Below are 27216 nucleotides of genomic sequence, written 5' to 3'. Positions count from 1 at the left end.
ATCTATCTATCTATCTATCTATCTATCTATCTATCTATCTATCTATCTATCTATCTATCTATCTATCTATCTATCTATCTATCTATCTATCTATCTATCTAGATGTACACTCTGTGTGTGACATAAAATATGGATCTCCATCCCTGCCACAAAGGCCATCAAATATAGTTTAAAATAAAAAAATACAGTAGGTTGAAAAGGCAGAGTATCCATCCATCCATCCATCCATCCATCCATCCATCCATCCATCCATCCATCCATCCATCCATCCATCCATCCATCCATCCATCCATCCATCCATCCATCCATCCATCCATCCAGATTTCTCCCTTTCTCCATATAGGTTATCATTTGATTGTTCACGCTCTCCATAGTTCCCCTGTGGCGTGAGCACAAGGCGACTGTTGCGCGTCTTTAGCGAGCATGCACATTTCCTGTCGCTTGCGCGGTGAATCGTGCCGCCTGCGCTGTGCGGAGATGCAGGGGAAACCGTATGTGATGGGGAAACGCAGCTCGATGTAACAACAGTATTTCCATCTGGAAAAGGCTGTTTTGCTGCTGGACTCTCCATCTCTCTGTGTGTGCTGTACGTTAACACCCGCCAGCGGAAACACCCACCTACCCAACTGACAGACGGAATCTCACTATACATCAGCCATTCTCATCCTCCCCTCTCTCATGACAAGGCGCGCACGAGTCCTATCATGAAAAAAAGGTTCATTGTGCGACCTGAGTAACGCGCAGTAACAGGGTGTCTGCAATGGTAACTGCGTTATAGTTACAGTCAAAGTAATTAGTTAGATTACTCGTTACTAAAACAAGGTAACGGCGTTAGTAACGCCGTTACTCCCATCACTGGTGCTAACTGACCAATGAGCAGAAGTTGACTCTCTAAGGCTACGTTCACACTACAGCCTGAAGTCACCCAATTCCGATTTTTTTGCCCATATGTGACCTGTATCTGATCTTTTTATGACAGTCTGAACGACACAGATCGGATTTTTTCAAATGCGACCCAGGCCACTTGGGCTACGTTCACACTGCAGGCCTTAATGCTCAATTCCGATTTTTTTGTGAAATCTGATTTTTTTGCGTGTCCGTTCACACTTCCAAGTATATGCGACTTGTATGTGATCTACTGTGTGAACTGAAAGCGTTCAACCGAAGTGTCCCGCATGCGCACTCGAGGACGCGATGACGTCACATGTAGCAAGCGTCCTCAGTGTTTGCGGAAGTAAACATGACTCGTAATACCGCAGCGTATATTGCGTTCTTTAAGTTCTTCTCCAACAGGAGCAGATCAAAAAGAAAGATCAAGATCAAAAAGATCAAAAAGAAGAAGATCAAAAAGAAAGAGAGCCAGGTTCCGGTAAGACCCTTCGAGTTTGATCTGAATCGAGCTATCTTTCCAAATATGAATTAAGTCAGCAACCTCACTTTCTCTCCATTGACTGCTCTCTGTGTCATCTTCCGCAATGGTTGTTAGTTTTTCCCGCCTCCGCTTAGTAGGATGCAGATTAGTAATGTTTAGTAACATTTGTCAAGTATCAATGACGTGTAGGTCGGATGAATGCGACCTGGCCGTACAGACACAGGTCGCATTTGAAAAGATCAGATACCTATCGGATTCAGGACCACATATCCAAGTGGCCTGGGTCGCATTTGAAAAAATCCGATCTGTGTCGTTCAGACTGTCATAAAAAGATCTGATACAGGTCACATATGGGCAAAAAAATCGGAATTGGGTCACTTCAGGCTGCAGTGTGAACGTAGCCTTGGGACACTTCGGTTGAACGCTTTCAGTTCACACAGTAGATCACATACAAGTCGCATATACTTGAAAGTGTGAACGGACACGCAAACAAATCCGATTTCACAAAAAAATCGGAATTGAGCATTAAGGCCTGCAGTGTGAACGTAGCCTTAGACACACCCTTCCTCATTTGCATAAGGTGGCACAAATGCAAACAGAAATGTAAATATGACAGGCAGAAATAAATAGCGTTGAAGAAAAAAAGAGGGTAAAAAAATGCAAATGCAGAATAAAACAAACAAAAATATTATAACATGCACTTAAATAAATGCTTAAAAAACAAACAACAAATAAAGTTGAAGATTATAACGGACAACAAATAAATAAGGTCATTATTACAAAGGCAAATAAATAAAGAAGCTAATTAAAGGAGAGATCTACATTTATGTCTCACTGTATAATTTAATTTCTACCTACCGGTACATTTATTTGTTTATTGTATTTTTGGGGGTAATTAATTGTATGCTTAATTATTTATTGAGCATTTATTTATTTATGCTTTTATTTTTAAATATGGCAGAGTTGGTCCTTACTCGCGTTCATATGAATTGAGAAACGGCCACTGACTTCAGACTCGACTTCACACTCTCCTCTCCTCCTGTAGATTCATACAATTAATTGTTTGCTTATTTATTTACGGAGTCTTTTTTTTTGGTTAAATATGGCAGAGTTGGTCTTCCATACCGATGCGTCCTTTACGCATCTTTCTAAAAGGGCGAGAAAAAAAAGAAAAGAGGAGCTCGGAATAGAGAGAATAGAGAGAGAGAGAGAGGGAGAGAGTTTCTGGTAATCCGCTAACTGCTGGCGGTTTTTTATTCCGCTGACTGTTTTCTAGTGAGAGTGTGAATCAGTCCGGTGTCAAAGGAAATAGAGACAGCCTTTTTATGTCTTCACCACATCCCTGCTTCTGTCAGTCGGAGATAAAGGCGTCCACCAAAGCTCAGTAAACTTGATTCCTCCACCAACCGTTAGGGAGCGGAAAGGGTCTCCTGTTCGGCAGTTCGTGGTGAGTGGGGCCGATCTGAAACGCTTTGGGTTCGGGGAGAGGGGGAAAGCCCCCTGCTCGGCCTGCTGGAGGTTGGTATTAAACAACCTCCACATGTAGAGAGAGCTGAAGAAAACATCGTATCTGCCAGTTTAATGTGTCGGGTATTGTTTTATAAGTGAATTGTTTAAATAGTATTTTTATTTTAACGTTATCTTGGAAACTTGTGTTGGAATTTACACAGAAATTAACGGGTATCGGTTGATGATGGGAATAATGAGCACGTAAACTGAAATTCTATTAAATGTGTTAACTTTTCTAACCTTATATATATGTCCGATTAATATTTATGAATATATTTTCACATAGGATGCGCCTACAGGCGTAGCTATCCCGTGTTTTGTTTCATTTTTCTCAGTTTCCTTGGTGTTCTAACTCGGAGAGGCTTGTTATCTAAAGCTGCTCTTGTTGCTTTTTGATGGTTCCATCCCAAATAACGTCATATGTCGCTTATTTCCTGGGATTTCAGTTTTATTTGCTTTTCAGAGCAAATAAAACTCTCATACAGTATATGAGCAGGGGCGGTTCTAGACCAAATGTACCAGGGGGCCACGAGGGCGCCAGCGTGTTTTCATGGGGGCCCAGAAAAGCATAAAATGATAAACAGGAAAAAGGAATCGAATACATTAAGAGAGCTGCATGACATGAAATTTCTATTCAATTAGGTTTAATTAAAATTCTATATATTATTAGGTCAATATACATTCAGAATTTAGGATTTTTACATATTTTTTTGGTTTAATTTTAGTTAAAATTACTGTTTTCTGTAAAATCTGAATTAGGACTCAAGAAAAACAGATATTTTCAGATGTAAACAATGTAATTATTTATTTTTGTTTTGAAAAAAACATTTAGCAGATGAAAACTGGGATCCTATCTCAATACCACTGAAGCTATCACCTGTTGTTTTTAAATAATTAGTAAAATAGATCAAAAGGACCTATTAGTAACCATGTCTGTTCCAGCACAGATCATCATTACAATTTCTTTTAAGTATTATGTCTTTAGTACAGGGGCCAGGACATGAGCTACAGGGGCACAGGTCCCTGTTGGCCCCTGTCTAGAACCGCCCATGTATCTGAGTAACTCAGTTTGATATCAGTTGAGTGAAACGTACTATAATTAGAAATGTGGATAAATGACAGAAACCGTCCCACCATTTATACAAAAAGGACCATAACAATGACACAAAGTTATTTTAGTTGTAAGATTTTTAGGTTTTTCTTACTGTTTAACACAGTGCAAACATTTTAAACTCTATAATTATTTTGTTAATAAACTAATTCAGCTTTATATACTTTTAAAGCCATAGGCTGATTATTATTATTGAGGACCAGGATGGTGAATGAAAAAAAAACACCTTTTCCAAATTTAATATTACAATAAAAAAAAAATATTTAAAAGTTGAGCCTCTGATGTACCCAGCTCTCTGATTAGTTAGACAGCTACACTTTGATCATAACATGATTGCTACGATAGGAGGGGCTGTGCACATGCTAGCATCGCTCCTGGTGATTGTTTGAATCAGTCTTGACTCTTTACTTCAGGTATGGACATTTTGGTGTTTAGTTAGTCGATAAACATTTGCTAAGCTTGCACACTGAGGACAAAGCATCATGAGCCCAGGGCCGGTCCATATAATACTAATGAAATGTAATACTCTAAGAAAGTGGTACAAGGCCAAATATAGTGAACTGAAAAATGTTGAGTCAGAACTCGAAATAGAACCAACTGACACACAAGCGTTAATCCTCTTTTCTGAAAAATGAACCATTTGTACCATATGTACTATGTACTGTACCATTTGACATTCAATGTCATTTTTGTTACACGTGTTTTTGTATCCACCTCTTTCAAATATTTCCAGTTAAGCTCTGTTTCATTTTTCAGTGCTATGTCTTAAAATCTTTTCAAGGCATTTTAAGATACATTTTTTTTTATTTTTTAGAGTCTCTTTCGTCATGGAAACTGGTTTATGGCATTAAATGACATTAATTTCAAAGAGCATTCTTTAAAGAAGACTTTTTAGGGAAATAAACTGGGTAAAACTTAACTTTTCCACTGGAAGATTTCTGGATAGAGCATATTGACAGACGAAACATTTAAAAAAAAATCTTAAATGCAAAATGTATATATACTTTTTTTAAAATAATTTTTGTATAATTACTGCTCTAAGTGGGTTGATCTGTCGGCTAAAAGCATGTTCTAGTGTCTCTATACTCCAGGAAACGATTAACCGATTACTAAATTAGTTGACGATTATTTCAATAATTGATTAATCATGATTAATCCAATTAATTGTTTCAGCCTGAGGGGCACCTCTGATAAAAGTGTTATTGAAATCCGTCAACAAATTTTTGAGATATCGTGTACACAGACAGACACACACACACAGTCTCCTAAAAACAAAATCTCTTTCGCGGAGGTAATAATGTTAACTTAGGGTTTTTTTGTTTTTGCTATCTTTACAGGTATTGGCGGCTTGACTTTCTTTACTTCCTCATTGCTTATCATGTTCTTAGCCACCTTTATGTAGCACAGCTTGGGGTTTTTCTTTGCCTTAAGCAAAATACCACCAAGCAGACCATGCGTCCCATGTCCCATGAGAATGATTGAAAGGAAACTATGTGGTTTCTTACAATCTCATTTACCTGTAATAAATTATTTACAATCAGAAATGTTATGAATACAATGCCATCATGACAAGTCGTTTTATTTACCCACGAAGATTTGTTTTGCTATTCAGTATTTGCAAAACTTTGTAGCTTTTTCCTTTGGCAAAGCATAATTGCTAAGCCCTATGATACAAACTCACCCTATAACACGGTTTTTTTTTTTTTATAAATGTTTCATGAATGATTTTTGCAAGATGACAATGACATTTCTTAATCTCCATGGTGATTGACAACAAAGGTGTCTTATCTTATCTTAGTGAAACAATCTCTTAGTTTGTCTTTTGTTCATTGGCAACCGTATTCAAAACTGCACCCAACAAATTATAACATCTGTGGTAAATTCAATGGCAATTTGTTGCAGGTTGCAGAGAGCTGGTACAGATAATGAATCCCGAGGATGTTTATTTTTCAACAAGGTTGAAAGTGGTTACTGGAATTAACTTTCCAAGTCTCTAAAAAAGTGGTATCTAGAATAAATATGCAAAGACACCTTATATACAAGGATTTCTTGGAATAATTTCTACCAGAGATGGGGGATCTGGAGTCAACAAGTCATTTCTATGTCATGTATTTGTTCTACCCAGCCACTGAACCAAGTTAGTCCAATCTGGTTTATCTATGTAAATTGAAGTGGCTGGGTAGAACAGAAACATGACATAGAAATTACTTGTTTACTCAAGATCCCCTATCTCTGCTTTCTACATAACTAGGATAAATGTATTTTTTTACAATTTATTGTACGCTTTGTTTCAGTCCTACTTTTGTATCTAAAGTTACCTTTTTGGGGCCCTCCTCGTATTTGAGTGCATGGCATCTGATTATGACTCAGTATTGGTTTTGTATATGCACCAAGAAGAAATGACTTCTGTACATGCCAAAGTAACAAGTTGAAGTGAGTCTACGCTGACACCAACTAACCCTTAGCAATTGACATTTTTAGCCAGATTATAAGTGAACTAGTTGATTTTTATTTACCAGTGTCCTATAACATGTTAAAAACTAGCAAATGTAAAGCATTGAGGTAAGAGTTGCTGAATTAGGGCAAAGGTTTCATGAATATATTAATACTGAATTCAGCGTTTAAAACAATTAAAGCATGACTTGAGATAAATAATGTATCTTTCGCACCTGGAGAATACTAAATTGACAAAAGGATACTCAAGATCCCCTATCTCTGCTTTCTACATAACTAGGATAAATGTATTTTTTTACAATTTATTGTACGCTTTGTTTCAGTCCTACTTTTGTATCTAAAGTTACCTTTTTGGGGCCCTCCTCGTATTTGAGTGCATGGCATCTGATTATGACTCAGTATTGGTTTTGTATATTTACCAAGAAGAAATGACTTCTGTACATGCCAAAGTAACAAGTTGAAGTGAGTCTACGCTGACACCAACTAACCCTTAGCAATCGACATTTTTAGCCAGATTATAAGTGAACTAGTTGATTTTTATTTACCAGTGTCCTATAACATGTTAAAAACTAGCAAATGTAAAGCATTGAGGTAAGAGTTGCTGAATTAGGGCAAAGGTTTCATGAATATATTAATACTGAATTCAGCGTTTAAAACAATTAAAGCATGACTTGAGATAAATAATGTATCTTTCGCACCTGGAGAATACTAAATTGACAAAAGGATTCCTTTTTTTAAAGCTTACCATAAAATAATCAATAATTGACATGTAGGATATAATATCTAGGTAAAACAAATAAAAAGTGTCAAATTCAAAGGCTATTTTAAATATATCTTTCAGTTAAAACTTACATAATGACTCTATAAGTTTTGAAATCACTGAAAAAGTTTATTTTGGACTTTAGAGGCCTATAAACATCCAGAAACATGTCTTGAACAGAGCCCTGTACTGTGAAAGTCAGATAATCAGAAGATTCAAATTTATCCAGGAAATCTTTTCTACACTGTAGTGAATCATTAAACAGAGTAACTATTAGCATTTTGTATTGCCAAAGATATGATGCCTGTATATACAATGTAGAAAAAAAAGTCCTATACAAATGCTCCATCCATTGACGCCAAATTTGAGGTACCAAGCCGAAAGCATTTTGGAGAGGTTTACCTGTGAAAAAGTTGTGTTTATTCCACAACAAGTAATTCATGCTCCAGTCGAACCATGAAGCCCTACAGAAGTTTGTACATCTTCTCACCGACTGCTGTATGCTGCCATGCGTCAGTCTATAAGCTACTTCCCTACTAACCACATTGAAGACCTAATGGACCATGGGTTACAAGATGCACTGCAGTCCTGAGACCTTACTGAAGACAGGCACGACTGTATGACTGCTGACAGCAGCAACATAATTAAGGCTCTGAGACTAAATGGGTTTAAGAAAAAAAAAAACATAGATTAAAAGCATAAATCAGATGTATTTTATAAAAATCTGAGATTTTATTTTATCTTCTTGTAAAATCATCAGGACTTTGCAATGGAGAATATTTTTACTAGCGGTATCTGCGGAGAAAAAAAAAACAGACGACAGTGTTTCCCAAAGAAATAAATTACCAGACGGACTCAGTCTTATGTTGTCACTTGCAGGCGTCGGGGCGGCTACGCACTGGGGCTGCAACGTAGCTGCGTTCTATGGGATAAGAAAAAAAAAACATTCTAGCAACCTGTGATTTCGATCTTGAAAAACACAACCAGCTGGTGAGAAATCTTCAGGAACCTCCTTATAGCCAGTGTATCTCTGCCTTAAAAGGTCTTCCTTCCTGGCTGTTGGGTAGAGTAAACATATTCACCTGTGTGTGAGTTAAAGGCTACGTAAAAATCCCTAAGTGTTAATAGTTTGCATCCTGGACATCCTGGGACTCCAATACAGTTGCTTGTCACAAATACCCTAGTTCTCTGTCTGACGTCTACATTACATTCCACAGTTTCTTGGCACTCAAAGATGCCTTGACAGATGTAGATGCTTTAAGAACTCACAATGGTTGTAGTAAAGTGACAGATGTTCTTATAACTGTGCTCAAAATGTCAGAGATGGGCACTAGCTTAAGTGTGTTTGAATGGATTAAAATTGTGGATTATAGGCCTTTACATATTTACATTTTCTGTTCTGAAAAAACGCGCAAGGGATTTTGATTATTTCATGTGTTTGGGGTTTAATGATAGCAGCTGGCAGATGACAAAGGGTTATAGAGGAGAAAGCCCTTAACTGAAGGTCATCATTTACCCCAGTCCGACGTCTTATGCCATAACTACATCTCCTCTTAGGATTAGTCTAAAAAATAGCACAATAGTCTGTCATCATGGTGTGCTCTTTATACAGTGTAAGGGCCCATTACTTCTGTTTAGTAATATGTTAGTACACGTGCCCACCAAAATTTAAATTCTTGATATGCAGAGCCTTTGCAAAAATTTTGACAATGCCTATATTTTACCATATCTCATTGTATGACTAACATAAACTTGCAGGATTTATCCCAGAAAATTGGCTAAGAAATACCATACCCATACATATTAAATGTATTTATAAAGCACTTTAGAGAACCAACAGGACCAAAGTGCTTTCCACGATCATAAGATAAAAAGAGTCAATCATAAAAAATATGGTGGTATATAAAAGTAATAATAGAATAAAAAGTAGTATAAAATAATAAATGAACCACAGAAAGACAAATTCAACGTCTCAGACTGTTTCCAAAACCAAAGAAAAGAAATAGGTCTTAAGAAGAAATTTGAAATCAGAAATCGAAGGGGCTTGTCCTTGTCTAATGGCCAACAGAGGTTCATTCCAAAGCTTGGGAGCTGCAACAGAAAAAGCACCCTCGCAGTCTTCGGTTTGTATTTTGCACCCTCAGTAACTGGTCAGCTGATCTAAGGGAATGAGAGGGTGTTAAGCGATGTAGCAGCTCGGACAGGTAGGGCAGGGCACAGCCATTTAGAGCTTTAAAAGCAAATAAAAAGATTTGGTGATGCTCCGTTGTACTGGCAGGCAACGTAAAGAGTCTGAGATAGGGGACACTACAGTAATAAAGCTAAGGCATGGATTAGTGGTTAAAAATGCTAATGTAAAAGGATAGGCTTTAGTTTTGATAGCTGCCTCGTGGAAAAAGCTGGATTTTACAACAAATCTAATGTGAGATTTGAACTTCATCCCAGCATCTATTTAAACCCCTAAATTAATAATAATAATAATAATAATAATAATAATAATAATAATAATAATATGCTTGACATACTGGGACAAAGAACCAATATCATAGGTCCAGGCTTTCAAGTCTTTCAAACATAAAAGCAGAGACGCTTTCTTCAATGGGACATACATTTGCGTGTCATCTGCATAGTAGTGAAAAGAAATCCAATTTTTCCTGAAAGTAGAGCCAATGGGAGGAGATACAAAAGGAGAGCGCCCCAAAATGTTGCCCTGCCGTACACTACACGATAACAAATCAGAGGAGGAAATGTGGTCACCAAGACTAACACAGGAAATACGTTTAGCCAAATAAGAGTTGTATGGCCACCCACTGTTCCAAGTAAGACAGTCTGTGGTTAACTGTCAAAATAAACTCATAGATCTAACAAGCACAACAAAGTCACCAGTCAGTTACTATAAATATATCCTTTAAAAAATGTAGAAGAGCTGACTCTTTGCTGTGAAGACTTAACGCAAGACTGAAAAACTTCAAATAGACCATTAGTTGATTATAGATTACCTTCTGAAAGAGTTTTGAAAAGAATGGCAGTTTAGAAATAGGCCTATAGTTGTTCAAAATGGAGTGATCCAACATGGGTTTCTTAATCAGAGGTAGGATGACAGTATTTTTCAGATTTTGTCATACACAGTCAGAGAGCTAACATTTGTAATGCAGTTAAAAACAGGGAGGAGAAAACAAAATAAAGGGAGCGTCAGACATCACACCTCAAACACTGGTGCCATCTATAAGTTTTACGACTACCCTCTTCCATCAAAATCTTCATAATTGACATAAAATTGGAAAAGAACACAATTTTTATATATTTTACAAGGTGTTAGTGATAAAATTTAATTTAAACACCTTTTAAAAAAAGGCACACTCCTTAAATACTGTTTTAACAAACACAAATTCAGTTAAAACAAGTAAACAACAAATTCTTTTCACTTTATTGAATCATCATTTATCAGGCAGCAAATTTGGGAAAAGCAATGTCGTGCTTGTAACATTTAAAAGAAAAATGAATGAATTAAGCGCAGACAAAAAAACAACAAACGAATTACTTCAAGATTAAAGTATGGCTATGGGTTTGAGCGATTTTTATCAGTTAATCAAATTGATTTGAAATGTAATTTTACTCCCTGGTCTTTCATAGCTCAGAGTGACATCAGTTCATCACTGTTGTTCCCTAGATGTGTACCTATAACTAGCAGACAACATTGCAAAAATTTAGTCTGTTCTATTTCGTTGTTTGTTGTGAAACATTATTTCACAACCATGTTGCACAGGTTGAATTTTGTGCCCTTTAAAATAAGGTCACCTCGTGCGGATGTTGCATGTATGAGATTTGATTATGTTAAGCCATATCTTCCCTTTGCTCCATATAATTGTAGCCGCCCGTGATTACATTTAAACACACAGATTATTTTACCGATTATTGCCTTTAGCTTTATTTTGATAATTGCCAAAGGCTTTGGGGATTGAGAAGCCTAGAAAACAAAAAGGTTATGTATTTTAATCTAGTGAACTCTTGCTTTTGCATTAAGATATCTCACTACTAGTGTGTTTGTGTAGAAAGCCACTATGTGCATTCAGCACACTTTCCTACAAGTTACAAGGAGTTTCAAAAAATATATATGAAAAATAAGCACTAAAATTGAAGTTAAACATTGAATTAATTTTAAATCTGTGTTTTTCTTTGCTTACAAGCTTCAATATTAACATGTTGTTCTTCTTCATAATGCGGAATAATTACATAATAAGACTTTCCCAGACTGATTCCTTCTGAGTAATAAGGGAAGATATGGGTTTTAACAGTTACTAATTAGCAAATATCATTTACTTTGCCTTTGACATTACTTCTATTACGCTATTTTGTGGGTGCTTTTCTGCAATATTTAAATACAGTGAATGTTTGTTTAGAAAAGTGAGCTATTAACATTGCTGTCTTGACTTAGACACAGAGGAATTATTGAAATATTTCTTTAGTAAAAGTTGGCTTTGACTGGTCTAAATATTTCTCTGTTGTTGACAAACCATTACCTAGAGTACTTTAGGCTGAAGACCTTGGGATGATTAAAAGTAAATTGATTGTACTTTGGAGAGGCATAAATAATAGGCTGTTATTAGTATTCAAATGTAGTTAATGTATTAATAAAGGATAGTGATAAATATGCGTACGAATAATTTTAATATGAACAAATATACCTTTTTTCCTTTGAATATTTTGTCTGTCTTTGAAGACAAGTGTGGAGTGTTCATTTAGAAAAAGTATTTGTATAAATTTGTGTTTCCTGTAAACACAAATTTAGTATGCAAATAAGTAAAATTTCTTCATAAATCACCTTTCACAGACACAAAGCCACAAAATCCTGTACAAATACATCTTGATAAGATAAAACATAGACGGAACAATAAAATCAGGATGAGATTATAAAATACAATACATAGTAGCACAGTGAATCATAATGAGATAAAACAGGAAGCACAGTAAAATCATGACAAAAAAAACCCAACAACAGTAAGTTTTCAACTGGATTAAATATCACCAGCCAGCACATGGAAATTTGACAGTAGGCTGTTGCACAGATTTGAGCCCCTTAGTTTTCAGGCTACTATTGGGAACATTCAGAAGATTCTGGCCTTATGGTTGAAAGCTAAGAGGATCAGATATCTAATGTAAAAGCATGGGGCTCCATCTCTCGATCAACACTGGCCTTCAGAAACACAACTAATGCTGACTTGTGCCTTACACTTGTTGACTCATTAGTTAGTACTGTGATTTGAACAGCACCCCATAGCATTTCTTTGGGTCCCCTATTGATATTTAAACACAAACGATCAATTCTTTCAACATAAAGGCTCCTGCACTAAGATTCAAAGTCGATCTATTTTCTGTCTCAAAGTGCAACCTTGACCGGTTCAGCAAAGAGCCTTCTTTGTTCTGCTCATGACTCTTTTAGTTGGATTTAGTAGTGTCATTAAAATAATCAATGCTTCAATATAATAGATTGTGAAAGAATTAATTATTCAAAGACACTTACTTGCTTCAAAACTGATATAAACTGATCTATTCATATTTGGCCAAACTATGGCGTTATAAAGACTCAGCCTCTCCACTCTTAGCAGCTTCACCAGGCCATAAAGCCTAATGTGTAAAGTCTGCAAACAGTAAAGCCAGAAAAGAACAAGAAAACCTCTTTATGGACAATAGAAAAACAGAAGCGTTGTTTGTATTGACTTCTCTTAAAAGACAGACGGACAAGATGAAATGAAATGCTGAGCTGTGCTGCATGGTAAACTAATTCTATAACACTGTTGTTTCTGAGCAAAGTAAAAAATTCTGTATAAAAAGGTTAGTGAAGCTACAGTTTCCGTAACAGTGTAACAAGTAGTAAACATTCCAGACAACATGAGCTGTTATTAGCTTGATGTACACAGACAGCCCAATGACTGGGTTCTGTGTGAGCTCAGCTTTTCAGATTACTTTCCCAGGAGTGCAGTTCTGAACCATGCTGTGCTCCATTATGCTGGGGTGTAATTCAGCACAGGAACATGTTAATCAGCTGACAGTTCAGCCAGATGGTAAACAGAGAAAAGAAAAAAACAACAACCAGTCCATTCCCCAGCAAGTGATTCAAAACAGAGGTTATGGTGGAGCCAGACTGAAGCTCACAACCCCGACACTGCAATTAATCACTAAAACAATTATTATGCAAAATGACCAGAAAGACAGAAATTGTCCTGGGGTGCTGTCCATTTTCATAGACGAGTTCCTTAGTTAAACTGGAGCAAAGATATTTGTTATATACCCTATCCCTTTTAGAATTGAATCGTTCTTTATTTGTTCCGCAGTGATACATTTTATTATAGATATTAGCTAATTTACAGGTAAAATGAACAAACAGTAGTACATTAGACATAAATTAAATAATTGTAAGTCATATTAAAAGGTACAGATTTCCATATATGATAAAACTGTTATGCTGCTAGTATTGTCTGGTCTACAAATTATATATTTTTCCAAAGGAGGACAAAAACTGACAGGAGTAAAATTAAATAAATCTAAAATTTTCCCGAGTAATAAACGAATACATTTTACCGATTACATTTAAGAAGGATGAATATAACTTTGTCATTTAAAAATAAAATAAATTTAGTTTGCTAAATTTTCTGATTAACCTCTGTACTTGCTCTCCATACATTTCAATCATTCAGTTAATTAATTCAGTTTATATATACAGCACCAATTCAAAAAACACATCCTCGCAAGGCACTTTACAGACGATTCACTCAGATTAATTAAAAGTTTCTGTCAAGGAAACTAGTTTATTGCATCAAGTCAATATGTTGCAAGACGTGGTCCTCCCGGATGAGCTTGTGGCAAAGATTTCAGATTGTATTTTGTCCTTGATTCGACAGTAATACCTCATACCAAGCATGCATGTAGTGACACTGGAGAGGAAAGCTCCCCTTTAACAGGAAGAAACCTCCAGCAAAACCAGGCTTAATGTGAGCAGCCTTTTGCTAAGGCTGACTGGGATTCCAGGAGACAGAAGCAAAAATAGAAAAATAATATTTATAAAAGCTAACTGTTAATTAGCTTCAAAGATGGCCCAGTCTAGGAAACACAGTCAGGCAGATGAGCTCCAAGCCAGTTCACATGTCAAAGGATGAAAGAAAGCACAAACAGTTAGCCAAAGGAAAAGGGACTACTACAGAAGTAAAAAATAGGCTAAAATTCAACTCCTTTTAAAGATGGTGTTGATGGCAGCAGGCCAATTGATACTTTAATCTAGGATTGAGACACAGCCAAACAGGAACAGAATAGAGGAAGCTACTATGACAATAAAAACAGAACATAAAGTTATGGTTTCAAGTAAAAAATACTGCAGAATAGGAGAATAGAGATTGAATAAAACAGAATGAGGAAAAGTGGACCCTATGTCCTCAAGCAATTTAAACATATAGCAGCATAAATATAGAAAATAGCTCAGGATAACCTAACTATTTTGGATGAGGTATGAGAAAGATATGAGCCAAGGAGAGACATCTGTGTGGACTGAGTTCTCTTGAGAGAAAATGTATTATTTATTGTGTGATTTATTGTATTGTAAGGCTACGTTCTATACATAGCTGCGAAGAAATAACTAGGGTAAAAAAATACAAAGGAAGAATAAAACAGACAAAAATATTATAACATGCACATAAATAAATACTTAAAAATATAAGTAATTAAAAAATAAATTTTAAGAATATAAAGGAGAAAAAATAAATGAGGTAAATATTAAAAAGGCAAATAAATAAAGAAGCTAATTAAAAGAGTTATATACATATATGTCTCACTGTATAATTTAATTTCTACCTACATTTATTTGTTTATTATATTTTTGGTGGCAATTAATTGTATGCTTATTTATTTATTGAGCATTTATTTATTTCTGTATTTATTTTTAAATATGGCAGAGTTGGTCCTCCATAAAGTTCAGCAAAAAAGCTTCTGTTGCTTTATTTTTGATGCTTGTACACACTGAGGTCTGGCACGCTTCAAGTGCATCTTTAACGCTCCTGAAGTGCGTCCTGTAAAGTGTGCTGATCCTGTGTTCAGTGGCAGAAAGCAGCTTTTCTATATTAGCTGTTCTAAGTTGGTTAAAAATTAGTTTTTATATGTTTTTAAGGGAGAAAGTCCACTGGAAAACTTAATCTGTGCAGTCAGTTCATCAGCATTACAATCCTGCCTTCAAATATTATTTTGCTGTCAGACCACCCCGTACACCGGGGGTGCTCTGTCACTGGAAATCCCCTTCAACAGCAGCCTCTGGCTTCTTGGGGGTTTTCCGCTACTGTTCGTGGAGGCTGGAAGGTGTTTTTAATGTACGTAATCCAAACTACACGCATCAGAATAATAAATGCAAACATGTTTTGCCGTCAGGTTTCGAAATTTTAAGTGAATTTAAGCATTGATAAACTGTTTCAGGGGAGTGATCATAGCAATCTGCATCAGCAGTGCTGTGTCTGTCTCCCTGCCAGCTCCCAGATCAGCTTCTCTGATTGGTTGAGGTGGTGAGTCAAGCAGCAAAAGTTAAATTTTTCCAACTCCAGCAGCTGCTGCTTGTGCAGCTCAGAAGGTCATGAGGTGTTGCTAAAGCTTCTCAGATGCATCAAGATGTGCTGCTTCTGCTGCTCAAAACACGCTGCAGGACCTTTTGATGCCCCTTGATGCACATCCACCAACTGCTTCTGCTGTTTCCCCAGAAGTTGGTCTAAACGTAGCATAGTCTTCGATCCTCCAGAAACTTTCTTGTCCTTCTTGGTTTTGCTGTAATGAAGAAAACTGAAGTTATTTTTGCCGTATTGTACTTAATTTTTTTATTCTTAACCACAATTAAGCCTGTACAAATTCTCGTTCATCTAGATCATTGTGGCCAGTAAACAGACTTTAATCAAAGACAATCGCACTTTGGCTCCTTGTTAGTTGTTGTAAAGTTTTTAGAAAAACTGACAGAAGTGCTGTTGCCTATGGTGTAAGCCTGTTTTGTAGTTGTTGATCACAGTAGTTACTTTTAAGTGCAGAGACATGTTATAATGCTTCAGATGTCTGATTTATTACATCGTTTCTGCAGGAAGAAGGTTCAGCTCATCTCATGCAAGCATCAGGGACACAGCCTTTTAAGATGCAACAGGGAAAAGGTAAGTTAGTTTCAATTTTGTTAAAATAGCAGCACATATATGCATAGTGTGTTACAAAACAAAAAAGTCTAATAGTTCAAGTTAATATGTATGTTGCATAACCTATAAATATTTGACTGATTTGTTACCAATATATAGAATAATTAGCTGTTCCCAAAATCTTTCTTAACAATAAAAAGTTTTTGTATAATTTTTTGTATTACTAGTTTTTTAAATATAAAAACAAAACTAAGCATAGCCTTATATCCTGCTCATGATGATAACACACACAGAGTAACATTAAAAATCCTCACCTTTATTTAGAAGCTCTAGAATCATATACTGACAGAAAGGTTTATAAAGGTTCTACAGTCTGCCACTATTGTTGTTTGAATTTTTCATGTGGTTTTCATTATTTTCCACTCTCCAATGGTGAATGAGTATGGTTCTGTGCAGGATTTACACAGCTATTATGTGACTCCTATTGCAACATAGAAAGCACACACTCACCTATCCCAAAATAGACATTGAACAGTGCAAATGATTTGCAGCAATGAGGATTTGTGACACAACACTTTTCAAGGGTCAGATGTGTCAGATGTTCTTTAGGTTAAGATAGATAGGTCTTGCTGATTACCTTTATCAATCAGTTCAAAGTGTAAAGGATTTGCTGATTCTCATGCAGCAATAGTTTTTTTTTTTTCAGTCTTAGTTTGTATGGTGTAGGAGTAATGATTCTGTGTGCAGCAAACAACAATTCTTACATATTTGGAGAATTAGAAAGCTAAGCTATTGATGGCTCGGAACAAGCTCGGAACAATCTGTCATTTCAAACCCTTTTTACTTTTTACCCGACGGTAATGTGAATTAAAATTTTTGTATTTTGTTGGTTTTGATGTAGATATTCCAAATCCAAATAACATTTTTCACTCTTAAACAACAAGGCTTGTCAAATGAATTTATGGCTAATTGTTGCCTTTTAAACAAATTCAAACCTGCAATGAATTATCCATGCATCTACACTTATTCACTTTATTCACTCTGCAATTATAAATTTATTGTAGAAATATATGTCTCTATCAAGCAACTTCTATTATTTATATTTGTTTTCTTTCCTTATCTCAACTGTAAAAGCTTATACTGCGACTTGTTTTCTGTGGCTGTATTGGATAATTAATGCCCCGAAGGACTTTTTTTTTCTCCTCATGCTTTTGCTATGGTTGTTTTTTGTCTGTCTCATTCAGAATAACATCATACACTATGGAGACATGTGTGGACTAAGGAGGATGTGAAGATGCCCCAGACTGCTGCTAAAAGTAGGATTTTTTTTTCATTAAAGCAGACTTTTTTTTTATTTGTAATTCATCAAATTTAGGTGTCTTTATATTAATCTTTATACACTTTAAACTGGTTTAGCAGTGTCCTGTTTTCGGTTGCCTGGATGACAGAATATCTTTGCATTTTGTTATCTTTGCTTAAGTTTACATAACAAAATTCTAACAATCATTCATGAAAATGAATATTATACATGGCCTTTTAAAAATGTTGCAAGTTAGTCCATGTCCAACAATATGGAGGAGTAGTGGTTGGATCTTTTTGCCAAAATTGTAGCCAATGGATCATGTGATGTTTTAAGTATTTATGTGCAGATAGTGTAAGTCAATCCATTAGATAGATTTAGTACTAAATCAATTCAGTTTATATGGTGCCAATTCACAACACATGTCATCTCAAAGCTGCTTACGGAGACAATTCAGTCACATCATAGTCAAATTGGTAAAAGTTTTCTTTCTAAAAAAGGAAATTTTCTTTTTAGCACAACTTAAGTACTTCCTGTTCCATGCTGCAAAGCTAAGATACCGGATGTTCTTCAACGTTGTTTTTCTAGAAAGTAGGCAGTTCCCTTATCAGTTTCCTGAGGAAGATGAGCCTCTGAGCATTTCTTACCAGGTGCCTCCTGCACAAAAGAGCGTGCAGCTTTAACACTAAAAGTTGAGAGAGTTCTCAAACCTTGCTGTAGAAAAAAAATAAAACTGGATGTATAAATCCGTCGGTAGATTTGGTAGGTTACCGCACGCCTGTCATCCCAATTTGTGTGAAATGAGACCCATCTGGAGGAACTACTGAGTTCCTTCCTGCCTGGCGGGGTGAGAGGCCAAAAGCATCTTAAAATTATCATGGCAATCAACACACCTCAGGATAATCTATTACAGCAGACCTATAACTTACTGAATGACATCAGTGGCTCCATAAAGAAAGCTAAAAATAAGTCTGCCAACTACTTTGTCCTGCTCTGCTTTGTTCTGCTCCTTTGTGCACAAAGTATTGTGCATTTATAGGACCTAAATAGAAGAGAAGGATAACAACTGATTGGAGCTGTTTCCATCATTTTATTCAGGTGGATTAGCATTCTATAAACGTATACTATGTGATTCCGTTTCATAGTTATAGTTTAAATGTTAAAAGCCCAAAGTTACAAAAAAAAACATCATATCCGATGTTCCTTCAGTTTAAATTACACAAATAGAGTCATATTGCATTTTATTGAGTTGGTTTCAAGGATTTTTAGGTCAATATTGTAGATTTTAAAAGTTTGCCTGGATGTCATTAAAGGCATGAAAGAGGTTTCTGTGGTGGAAGATATGTCTGACGGCCAGTGTCGGGACTAACACGTTACAATACTGTAACGGCGGTATTTTTTTCACTAACTAGTACTCTAATGCGTTAGTTTTTAAATTCAGTAACTCCGTTAACATTACTACATGATGCGTTACTGCGTTATTTTATAGTCTCGGGATCAGCTAGAGACTTAAAAGCTGCAGTGAAGTATTGTCTTCCTGCATGTGTTAGAGTGAGGGAGACAGGAAGGAAACATGCTGAGGGCGTGTTTGTGTTTACCAACACTAGTCATCATGGTGGCTGCTGCAGAGCCCAAGTCGAGTTTCTTCACTTGGAGATATTCTCATTAATTTACAATTTGTGCCTTGGATCAAAGATTCTATCTACAGCCCAGAACAGCAACTGTAATCTGTCGAAACACCTACAAAAGCAACATGCTGCGACGAAGCTAGAAGCTACCGGTGTCGTGCCAAGGTAGTTATCCCTGGGAAAATTTGTATCCCCTCGTCGGAAGCACGCACGGAGTAGGACGAACAACCCGACTTAACTCCGCCTCAATTCCAACGTGCAGAACTTGAAATTTGAAAGGTTTTACGTGTATGAAAGTTGAGCTTTACTGTTTTATTCTTTACTTCACATGTTATAGCAGAATATCGCCAGTGATATTGATCTAAAACTCATAATAAAACACAAACGTTTGCTTGAAAGCTGGTCGCTGACAACAGTGTCTACTCCTTCCTCTGAAAGCAAACAGATCCTTGTTCTTTTCCACACGTTCATTAAAAAAATCTCTCATTGTTTCACAGTGTCCAAATGTTCTCATCCCATTGAAAACTGTTGTAAACCATATACTTGTAATAAAAATGAAATAGAAAATGGAGTGCATGTGTAATCAAAGACTATATGCAGAAGGAAATTATTTTTTTCTGGTTGAAATTTAGTACTTAAATCTATATTTGTGTTTTATATTAGCTTACAATTTATCACTGTTGTACTATCCTTAATAAACAGTTTGTGTTCTAACATCAGGCTATTTATTTCATCCCATATTGCCAATTCTGGCAATATGGGATGAAATAAAACCTGCTGTAATCTGTTCCCTCTGTCTAAATCAGACAAAAAAGGTCCCAGCCTTTTCATTTTTGGCTTATAAGCATCTTTTATGATGACAATTTATTCCTGAAACTTTGGAGGTGATGGACCTTTATTTCTTAAAGTTATAAGGGAGGAACAAATTATAGCAGGCCACCTACCAACTACCTACTATGTAGCATTGTCAGTTTGTTCTGCCCTGAAATAAATTGGCACTTTGAAACATATCTTTGTTGCTTGTATATAGAATTGCTTAGCAGAGTTTCATGATGCAAATGCATGTCAAGTTCTTCAACAGATGGTATTATTCTCCAGTGCAATAACATTTCTGAAATGAAGGCTATAAGGGCATAATGTGAACCTTAAAAAAAAAAAGTAACTAAATAGTTACTTTTCACAGTAACGCATTACCTTATGGTGTAAGTACTGAGTTAGTAACTAAGTTACTTTTGAAATGAAGTAACTAGTAACAGAAACTAGTTACTGCTTTTCAGTAACTAGCACAACACTGCTGATGGCTGTTTGTGTATTTTTGAATTGTGTGCATGCGTCAGTGGCCCCTCCTCCACAAAAGTTCTCTAAGCTGGAAAAGTCTCCGCCAGTGTTATGCAGAGAAATACCTGCCTACCGAGAATTACCTCCCCTCTCGCACACTGATGAGAAAATGGATAGAAATATGAACAAAATAGGAACTTTTAAACATATTCTTAATGTTTTCATTATCATGTTTTCGTATGCACGGATGTGCTAAAATTTAGAGCTTTGGTGTCTGGTGGACAGATAAATGCTGAGAAATACCTCCCTGCCATAACACCAGCGCCTCCTTTTTTTGTATTTACAGCATTATGCTTGAAAACAACACTGTTTAAACTTTTACCTATATAGACATGTTATACATCCTTAGAAAGATTCTCAACAATTCAACTGCAAAGTTCATCTAATGGACGCCATGAACACAAAAGCACAATTTATAAAGATATAGTAGCATGTTAAATCAGAATTTCTAAACTAAACCTCCGACTTCCTTCATTTGAGGCAATTCTGAGGCTGTATTATAAATTTAATTTTAGATTTTTTATATTCCATTTGTCTGTAAGGGTCTACAGATAAAAAGATTCCAGCATATTCGTAATAAAAACATTCGATGTTGAGAAAATCGCCACATAAAGTCCGTTTTTTACCATCTAAAAAGTTAATTCCTTATAGCTAATGCTCACCATCTTTTCCAGTTAGTCTTGTCAAGATTCTTTTCCACCATTTATGCTCCAGTTTACACAAAAAAGTAGGGATGCACGATATAATCGGCCCCCTATCGGTATCGGCCTGTATCGGCCTTAAAACTGAATATCGGACATCGGCCACCCCACCGATATTTGACCCGATATTTGATCAGTTTCTGAGTTTCTAAAGTCTAAAAAATACTACTTCTTCTTCTTCCTCAAAAACTTCTTTTTTACAGACTTAAAAACTTCTAAAGAGGAGGGAAAAATATTGATACATTAAAATATCACAATATCTTCATATGCTGATATATTGCCATTTAAAAACACCATATCAATCTCTTTTACTAATGAAATATTGCTATATGTCGTCGTTATGCTACGAAATCCCCCAAAAAATCACGAAATGTTGCCATATTTTTATATGTTGATATATTGACACCGTATCGATCTATTTTACTAACAAAATCTCACAAGAATTTGCAAAATATCACGAGAGTTTGTAACAGAATGATGAAATTTCACGAGATTTTGAAAGTAAAATAGATCGATACCGCGTTTTTAAAAATCAATTTGATATCAGCATATGAAAATATATTTGAGTACCGTAAATTCCGGACTATAAAGCGCACCTGATTACAAGCCGCATGCTCTAATTTTAGAAAGAAAATCAATTTTGTACTTTTATAAGCCGCACCGGATTTTAAGCCGCAGGTTTCCCACATTGTATGAGATATTTACAAAAAAAGATATTACACGTGAGCATTTTTGAACGTTTGATTTAATCCATATGATAAAAAAACAAATACGGTACATATTATGAACGTTTTTTTTTTTTTTCAAACTACCTGTAACACATTTTAAAACACATGTGTCGGTAACATGCAAATAACGCTGCATGTGCCGGGACTTTTAATTGAACAACGCATTGAACAGAACATTGCAGCCGACCAGGAAAAGTCCTTAATCATTTTCTTCTTCCTCCTGCGCACTAAAACCCTCAAAGTCCTCTTCCTCGGTGTCTGAATGGAACAGCTTCAGGATGCTGTCACTGACTTCAGTCTCATCCTTGTCGCTCTCACTTGAGCACTCGCGGTCCTCTTCATCCCGCAGCAGCCCAGCCTTCCGAAACCCGCTGGTGATGCTGGATGTTTTTACATGGCTCCACGCATTGAGAACCCACTGGCAGACATCGTTGAAAGATGCCCTTCGCATGCGACCAGTTTTGGTGAAGGATTTCTCGCCACTGGTCATCCACGTCTCCCATTCACTGCGCAGTGCCACTTTAAATGCACGGTTCACACTGATGTCCAGTGGTTGCAAATACTTGGTGGTGCCCCCAGGAATCACAGCTGCAATTGAGTTTGTCCTCTTGATGGCAGCTTTTATAGAATCTGTAATATGGGCCCTCATGCTGTCCATCACGAGCAGTGCTTTTTTTTGATGAAAAAATCCCCCCGGACGCTTGCCATAGCACTCCGTAAGCCATTCCTTCATTAGGCTTTCTTCCATCCAGCCTTTCTTATTAACTTTCACCACGATTTCTTTTGGGATTTTTTCCTTTGGCATTGTCAGCCGCTTGTCACCATGGGTGGAAGCTTTAGTCCGGATGCTGTGCAGCTCAGAACACAGGTGAAGTGCGTCCTCTCGTGACCCGTGGTTTTTACTGAGATGGACGGGTCACCTTTTTTATTTACAGTCCGCATGAGAGGCATGTCATAAATCAAAGGTACTTCATCCATGTTTATAATTTCATTTGGCCCGATGGAATGCTCCGCTAACTTTGTTTGGGTGAAAGTACGGAAGAGAGCGAGTTTTTCCTCATAGTCGGGAGGGAGCTGCTGACACAACATCGTGCGCGCCCGGACCACCAGGCCTTTTCGTTTCATAAATCTGAAACACCACGATGGCCCACCTCTGAAATCTTGAATTTTCATGTCGGTGGCTATTTCTTTAGCCTTCAGCCTGATCTGCACGGTGGACACACTGCGGCATCCCGCTCGCTGTGTGTTCACCCAGTCTTCAAGACAGTTTTCAAGCTCCGGCCACCTGCTGTGATTACCTCTGAAAGCTTTCGTGGTCTTTTTGCACCGAGTCAGTTCCTCACGCTGTTGTCTCTACCGTCTCACCATCGACTCATTTATCCCAAAATGACGTGCAGCAGCTCGATTTCCGTTTTCAATCGCCAGATTTATTGCCTTTAATTTAAAAGCGGCATTGTATGCTTTTCTTCGAGTATCCATGTTGAGGGTCAGTATGAATGACTGATTTACAAGACTGCAAATAACAGTGAAAGTGAGAATTATGTATCGCACAATTTCATTTGACCTCTCTGAATATCCATCAATTTTATTGGTCTGTTTTACGCGCCATGAAAAAAAAATAATGTATTAGCCGCACTGTATTATAGGCCGTGTTCAAACAGCGGGAAAAAAGTAGCGGCTTATAGTCCGGAATTTACGGTATATTATTTTTCAAAGTGTCAGAAATGGATAACAAAACTGCTATTTTCAATGACTACTTATTTTTGTCCAGCTTTAACATCGATATCGGTTATCGGCTACATGAGTTTTAAAATATCGGCATATCGGATATCGGCCAAAATCCCAATATCGTGCATCCCTACAAAAAAGTGTAGCTCAAAAAAGCCGCAGCAGCGAAAAAGCGTAGGAGTACTTCTTCGTGCTTTGGTATAATGGCAGACTGCTAGCCAAACAGCATATAAGTTACAAATGGAGACTAAGTAGATAACATCATGGCGACACGTATTCAAAATGTTTGATTGACAAACAAGCAGCAAATCCACTCTCAACAAAAGGGAAAACGGATTGGCTAATGTTTGTAGGCACCACAATGACCAGATTTTATGGATTTAAAATTTTTTGGGGGGGAACCGTAAGTGCAAGAATGCCATCCATCACTTATTGTAGATGAATCTGGATGCTTCATTCCTGAGAAATATCCTCTTCAATTCTTTTAATACCCTAAAGATATAGTGGAGGAAGTTCTGCAAAAAGCAACTTTTAAACAGAGTGTACCTGCTCCCCAGTGTTCCCTCTGGGAAGCAGGTACAGGGTTGTGCTTGTGCATTTTTTTTCTAAAGTGGAGAGGGAGGGTCTTTTCAATATTTCGCGAACTCCATGTTAGTTAAACTCTCTTCTCCCTCTCTAGTATCAGGAGCGAGGCATGTGCTTTTCTTCTAGACAGGAGTTTCAACCAGCTTGTCTGGAATTACAGTATTCAAAGCTTAACTAATGTTCACTAACAGCTTTGGTGCATGGATGGGACAGGGCCACATGAGTGTTTACCACCAGAATGGCGTCTTGTTATACAGTGAACCCTTGTTGTTTGCAGGTTTTATGTTCCAAACAGAACTTGTGATAGGCGACATCTGTGAAGTAGTGACCTTTATTTTTTTTAACTTATTATTGAAAACTTGTTTGAATACTTATATCACCCTTCCTCAATGATCTCTCAAATCTATTGGTCACGAATGCTTCTGCTCCAGTGGTATTTGCAAAGGGTGTCTCTCCATGCAGAGAAACATTTTAAGTCAAAAGCGTTTCATAAATTTTTCAGAACTTATTGCTGCTGTTTTCCTTATGTTATTTTCCTTCTTCTTTATGTAACGAAGAGAAGATTAATTCATTCTGTAATGGTGGCTTACAGCTGCATAGCTGCTACCCTCCTTTAGCATGTTCAGAAGTTTCACTTTTTCTGCGATAGTAAGCATCTTCTTCTCTCCGTAAGTGCCTTTGTCGATGCAGGACATTTTGTCGACATTATGGATTTTGGAGAGAGTTTGCAAACTTAAAATTGGCAAACTGTTTTACGTACATGTACATGTATATTAAGATGTTAAACACTAACATTATTGACACACAGGTAGAGAAGAAGCGTGGAGACACCATAACCAAATGCAAATCACAATGCAAATCCGTGAAGCGGCGAGGCCATGAAAGGTGAAGCGCGTTGTAGTGAGGGGTCACTGTATATAAAGACTGTCCAAACTCACTATAACTGTTCATATGGGAGTAACAGGACAGGGACTGTCATGGCAGCTTATGGCTGATTTGACTGTGAAGTTGAGGATTTAAGACAGACAGGGACTTGGACTGCTACAGGGAATGTTTGAATATTTTACAAAAACTTGTGCCAGCTTGTCCCATCAAGGTTTAAGGTCTGTTTCAACACCCTGTAAAGTCCTGCTCCTCTATTGGTGCTTATCGTTTTAAGGTGACACATTGGTTATGCTTTAGGATGAGAAAACGTTGCAGCCCTAGGGTTTGGTGAAAAGTCTCCATGCTGCTAGACATGTTGAAGCATACAAAGAATCTCTTCCAGGTATTAGGCAGGCTGGGGCCCATAGCTAAGGGTGTAAATCACCAAATATATCATGATACAATGTAGGGGTGGAACGATTCACAAAATCCACGGTTCGGTTCGATTCACGGTTTCTGGTCACGGTTTTCGGTTCGATTCGATACATGTTGATTGTTACACCGAAATTCCATAAAAAATTATGAAATTTATGAAAAAATCCCCCCAGAAATAATGGATTGTAATTATTTTAAATGATCCGCGGAAACCCTGGATCATTTCCGTATGTTTTGCTGCTTTGAATTTAATCATCTGGCGCATGCTCTCTAACCTGACAACAGCCAGATGCATGTCTCGCTCCGCCACATGCATCTGGCTGTTGTCAGGTTACATGCTCTCTACCATCTCCAAGGAACTCAGAGGGGAGCGGACGAAGCCACAGCGGGGGCTGTAGGCTTTGCTTTGAGCAGCCGGTCTGGAGCGCAGCGGGCGGAGCAGGGGTTGCTGACGGAGTATGAGGGATTTCGGGGTTAGCATGACATGTTGCTGTTAGCATAAACAAAACGTGTTGCACAATGCTTGCACACTGTTGCACTTTTATCCACAACTTTCTTTCCGCTGTCATCGTAGGTCACTCTAAATGCAAAGCGCTCCCATACAGCAGACCTATAAAGTGCTGCTGGCGCTTCTTCCAACTCCTGTTCTTTCCCACTCGCCAGTCCGACACAATTCTCCACAACAACTGATTTTTTTCCCTGCTACACCCGGCTAAGCTGCTTCGCTTCTTCTTCTTCTTGTTTACTACTGGCGGTTGGCTTTGGTCGCAGTACCGCCACCTTCTGCTCTGGAGTGTAATCGCTTCCTCTATGAGAAAAAGGAGCAGAGCATGAACCGAACGAAACACACGCGAACCGAACCGAGACAGTCGAACCGAACGATTCTGACGGTTTTCATAAATCGTCCCATCCCTAATACAATGTGCTATTGATTTATTTGGATGACATTCTAGTCAATGCTCATATATAGTTCATCATGATACCATTTCCATTCAGTTCAGTTTACAAGTCTGCCATCAATGAGATGTGATATCATCTGCTCATCTAATACAATGGTGGCTTTCTGTTTGGTAAAAGAAAACTGGAACTCGGACATCCAAGCCATTCTGTAGTAACTTAACCTCTTAATATCCACTTCATTTTGGGAAATTCTTGCCTGTTTTGCATACCCAAATGGAAAAGCATATAACTTAGGAACAGTAAGCCCAAATTACATGTGTGATACATTATTTGAAAGCTAACACCTTCTTATTTCTGAATATATACATGACATTTGGGTGAGTAAAACACCCAAGCTGCATCGAGTCCAAGCTGCATCCGTTTAAACAAGATTCAAAGTTGTTTTTTTAATTCTCAAAAATAATAGGTCTTTTTTGAATAGCAGTTATAAAGACATGCTTGCTTGTTGTGGCTGCTTTGTCATGGTACATTTTGACACGCTGCTATATCTGTGTTAATTGTGCTTTGGTGCTCGCTGTGTCCATAAAATGAACTAAGTGGTTGAATTGTGGAGAATCTAGCCTTTCCAACGATGTCATGTCTATAGTGGTAAACATT

General features: G+C 37.2%; 1 protein-coding gene across 2 annotated transcripts in view; it reads left to right on the top strand.

Moving 5' to 3' along the window:
- Positions 1-2594: 2594 nt before the first annotated feature.
- The window catches only part of st3gal4 (ST3 beta-galactoside alpha-2,3-sialyltransferase 4), a 49555-nt gene continuing 24933 nt past the window's right edge, over positions 2595-27216 (top strand). The window contains exons 1-3 of one of the 2 annotated variants that reach the window (XM_038275282.1): positions 2595-2890; positions 16307-16373; positions 17597-17668. In XM_038275282.1, coding sequence (XP_038131210.1) covers positions 17647-17668 — 22 coding nt within the window. In that variant the 5' untranslated portion in view covers positions 2595-2890; positions 16307-16373; positions 17597-17646. The remainder of the gene's footprint in view (positions 2891-16306; positions 16374-17596; positions 17669-27216) is intronic. The other variant, XM_038275281.1, reaches the window with a different exon arrangement.

Source organism: Cyprinodon tularosa, unplaced genomic scaffold (genome assembly GCF_016077235.1).
Source record: "Cyprinodon tularosa strain WSP-4 unplaced genomic scaffold, ASM1607723v1 ctg950, whole genome shotgun sequence".
In the NCBI taxonomy this organism is placed as follows: domain Eukaryota; kingdom Metazoa; phylum Chordata; class Actinopteri; order Cyprinodontiformes; family Cyprinodontidae; genus Cyprinodon; species Cyprinodon tularosa.
This window is presented reverse-complemented; position numbering and strand designations above follow the sequence as displayed.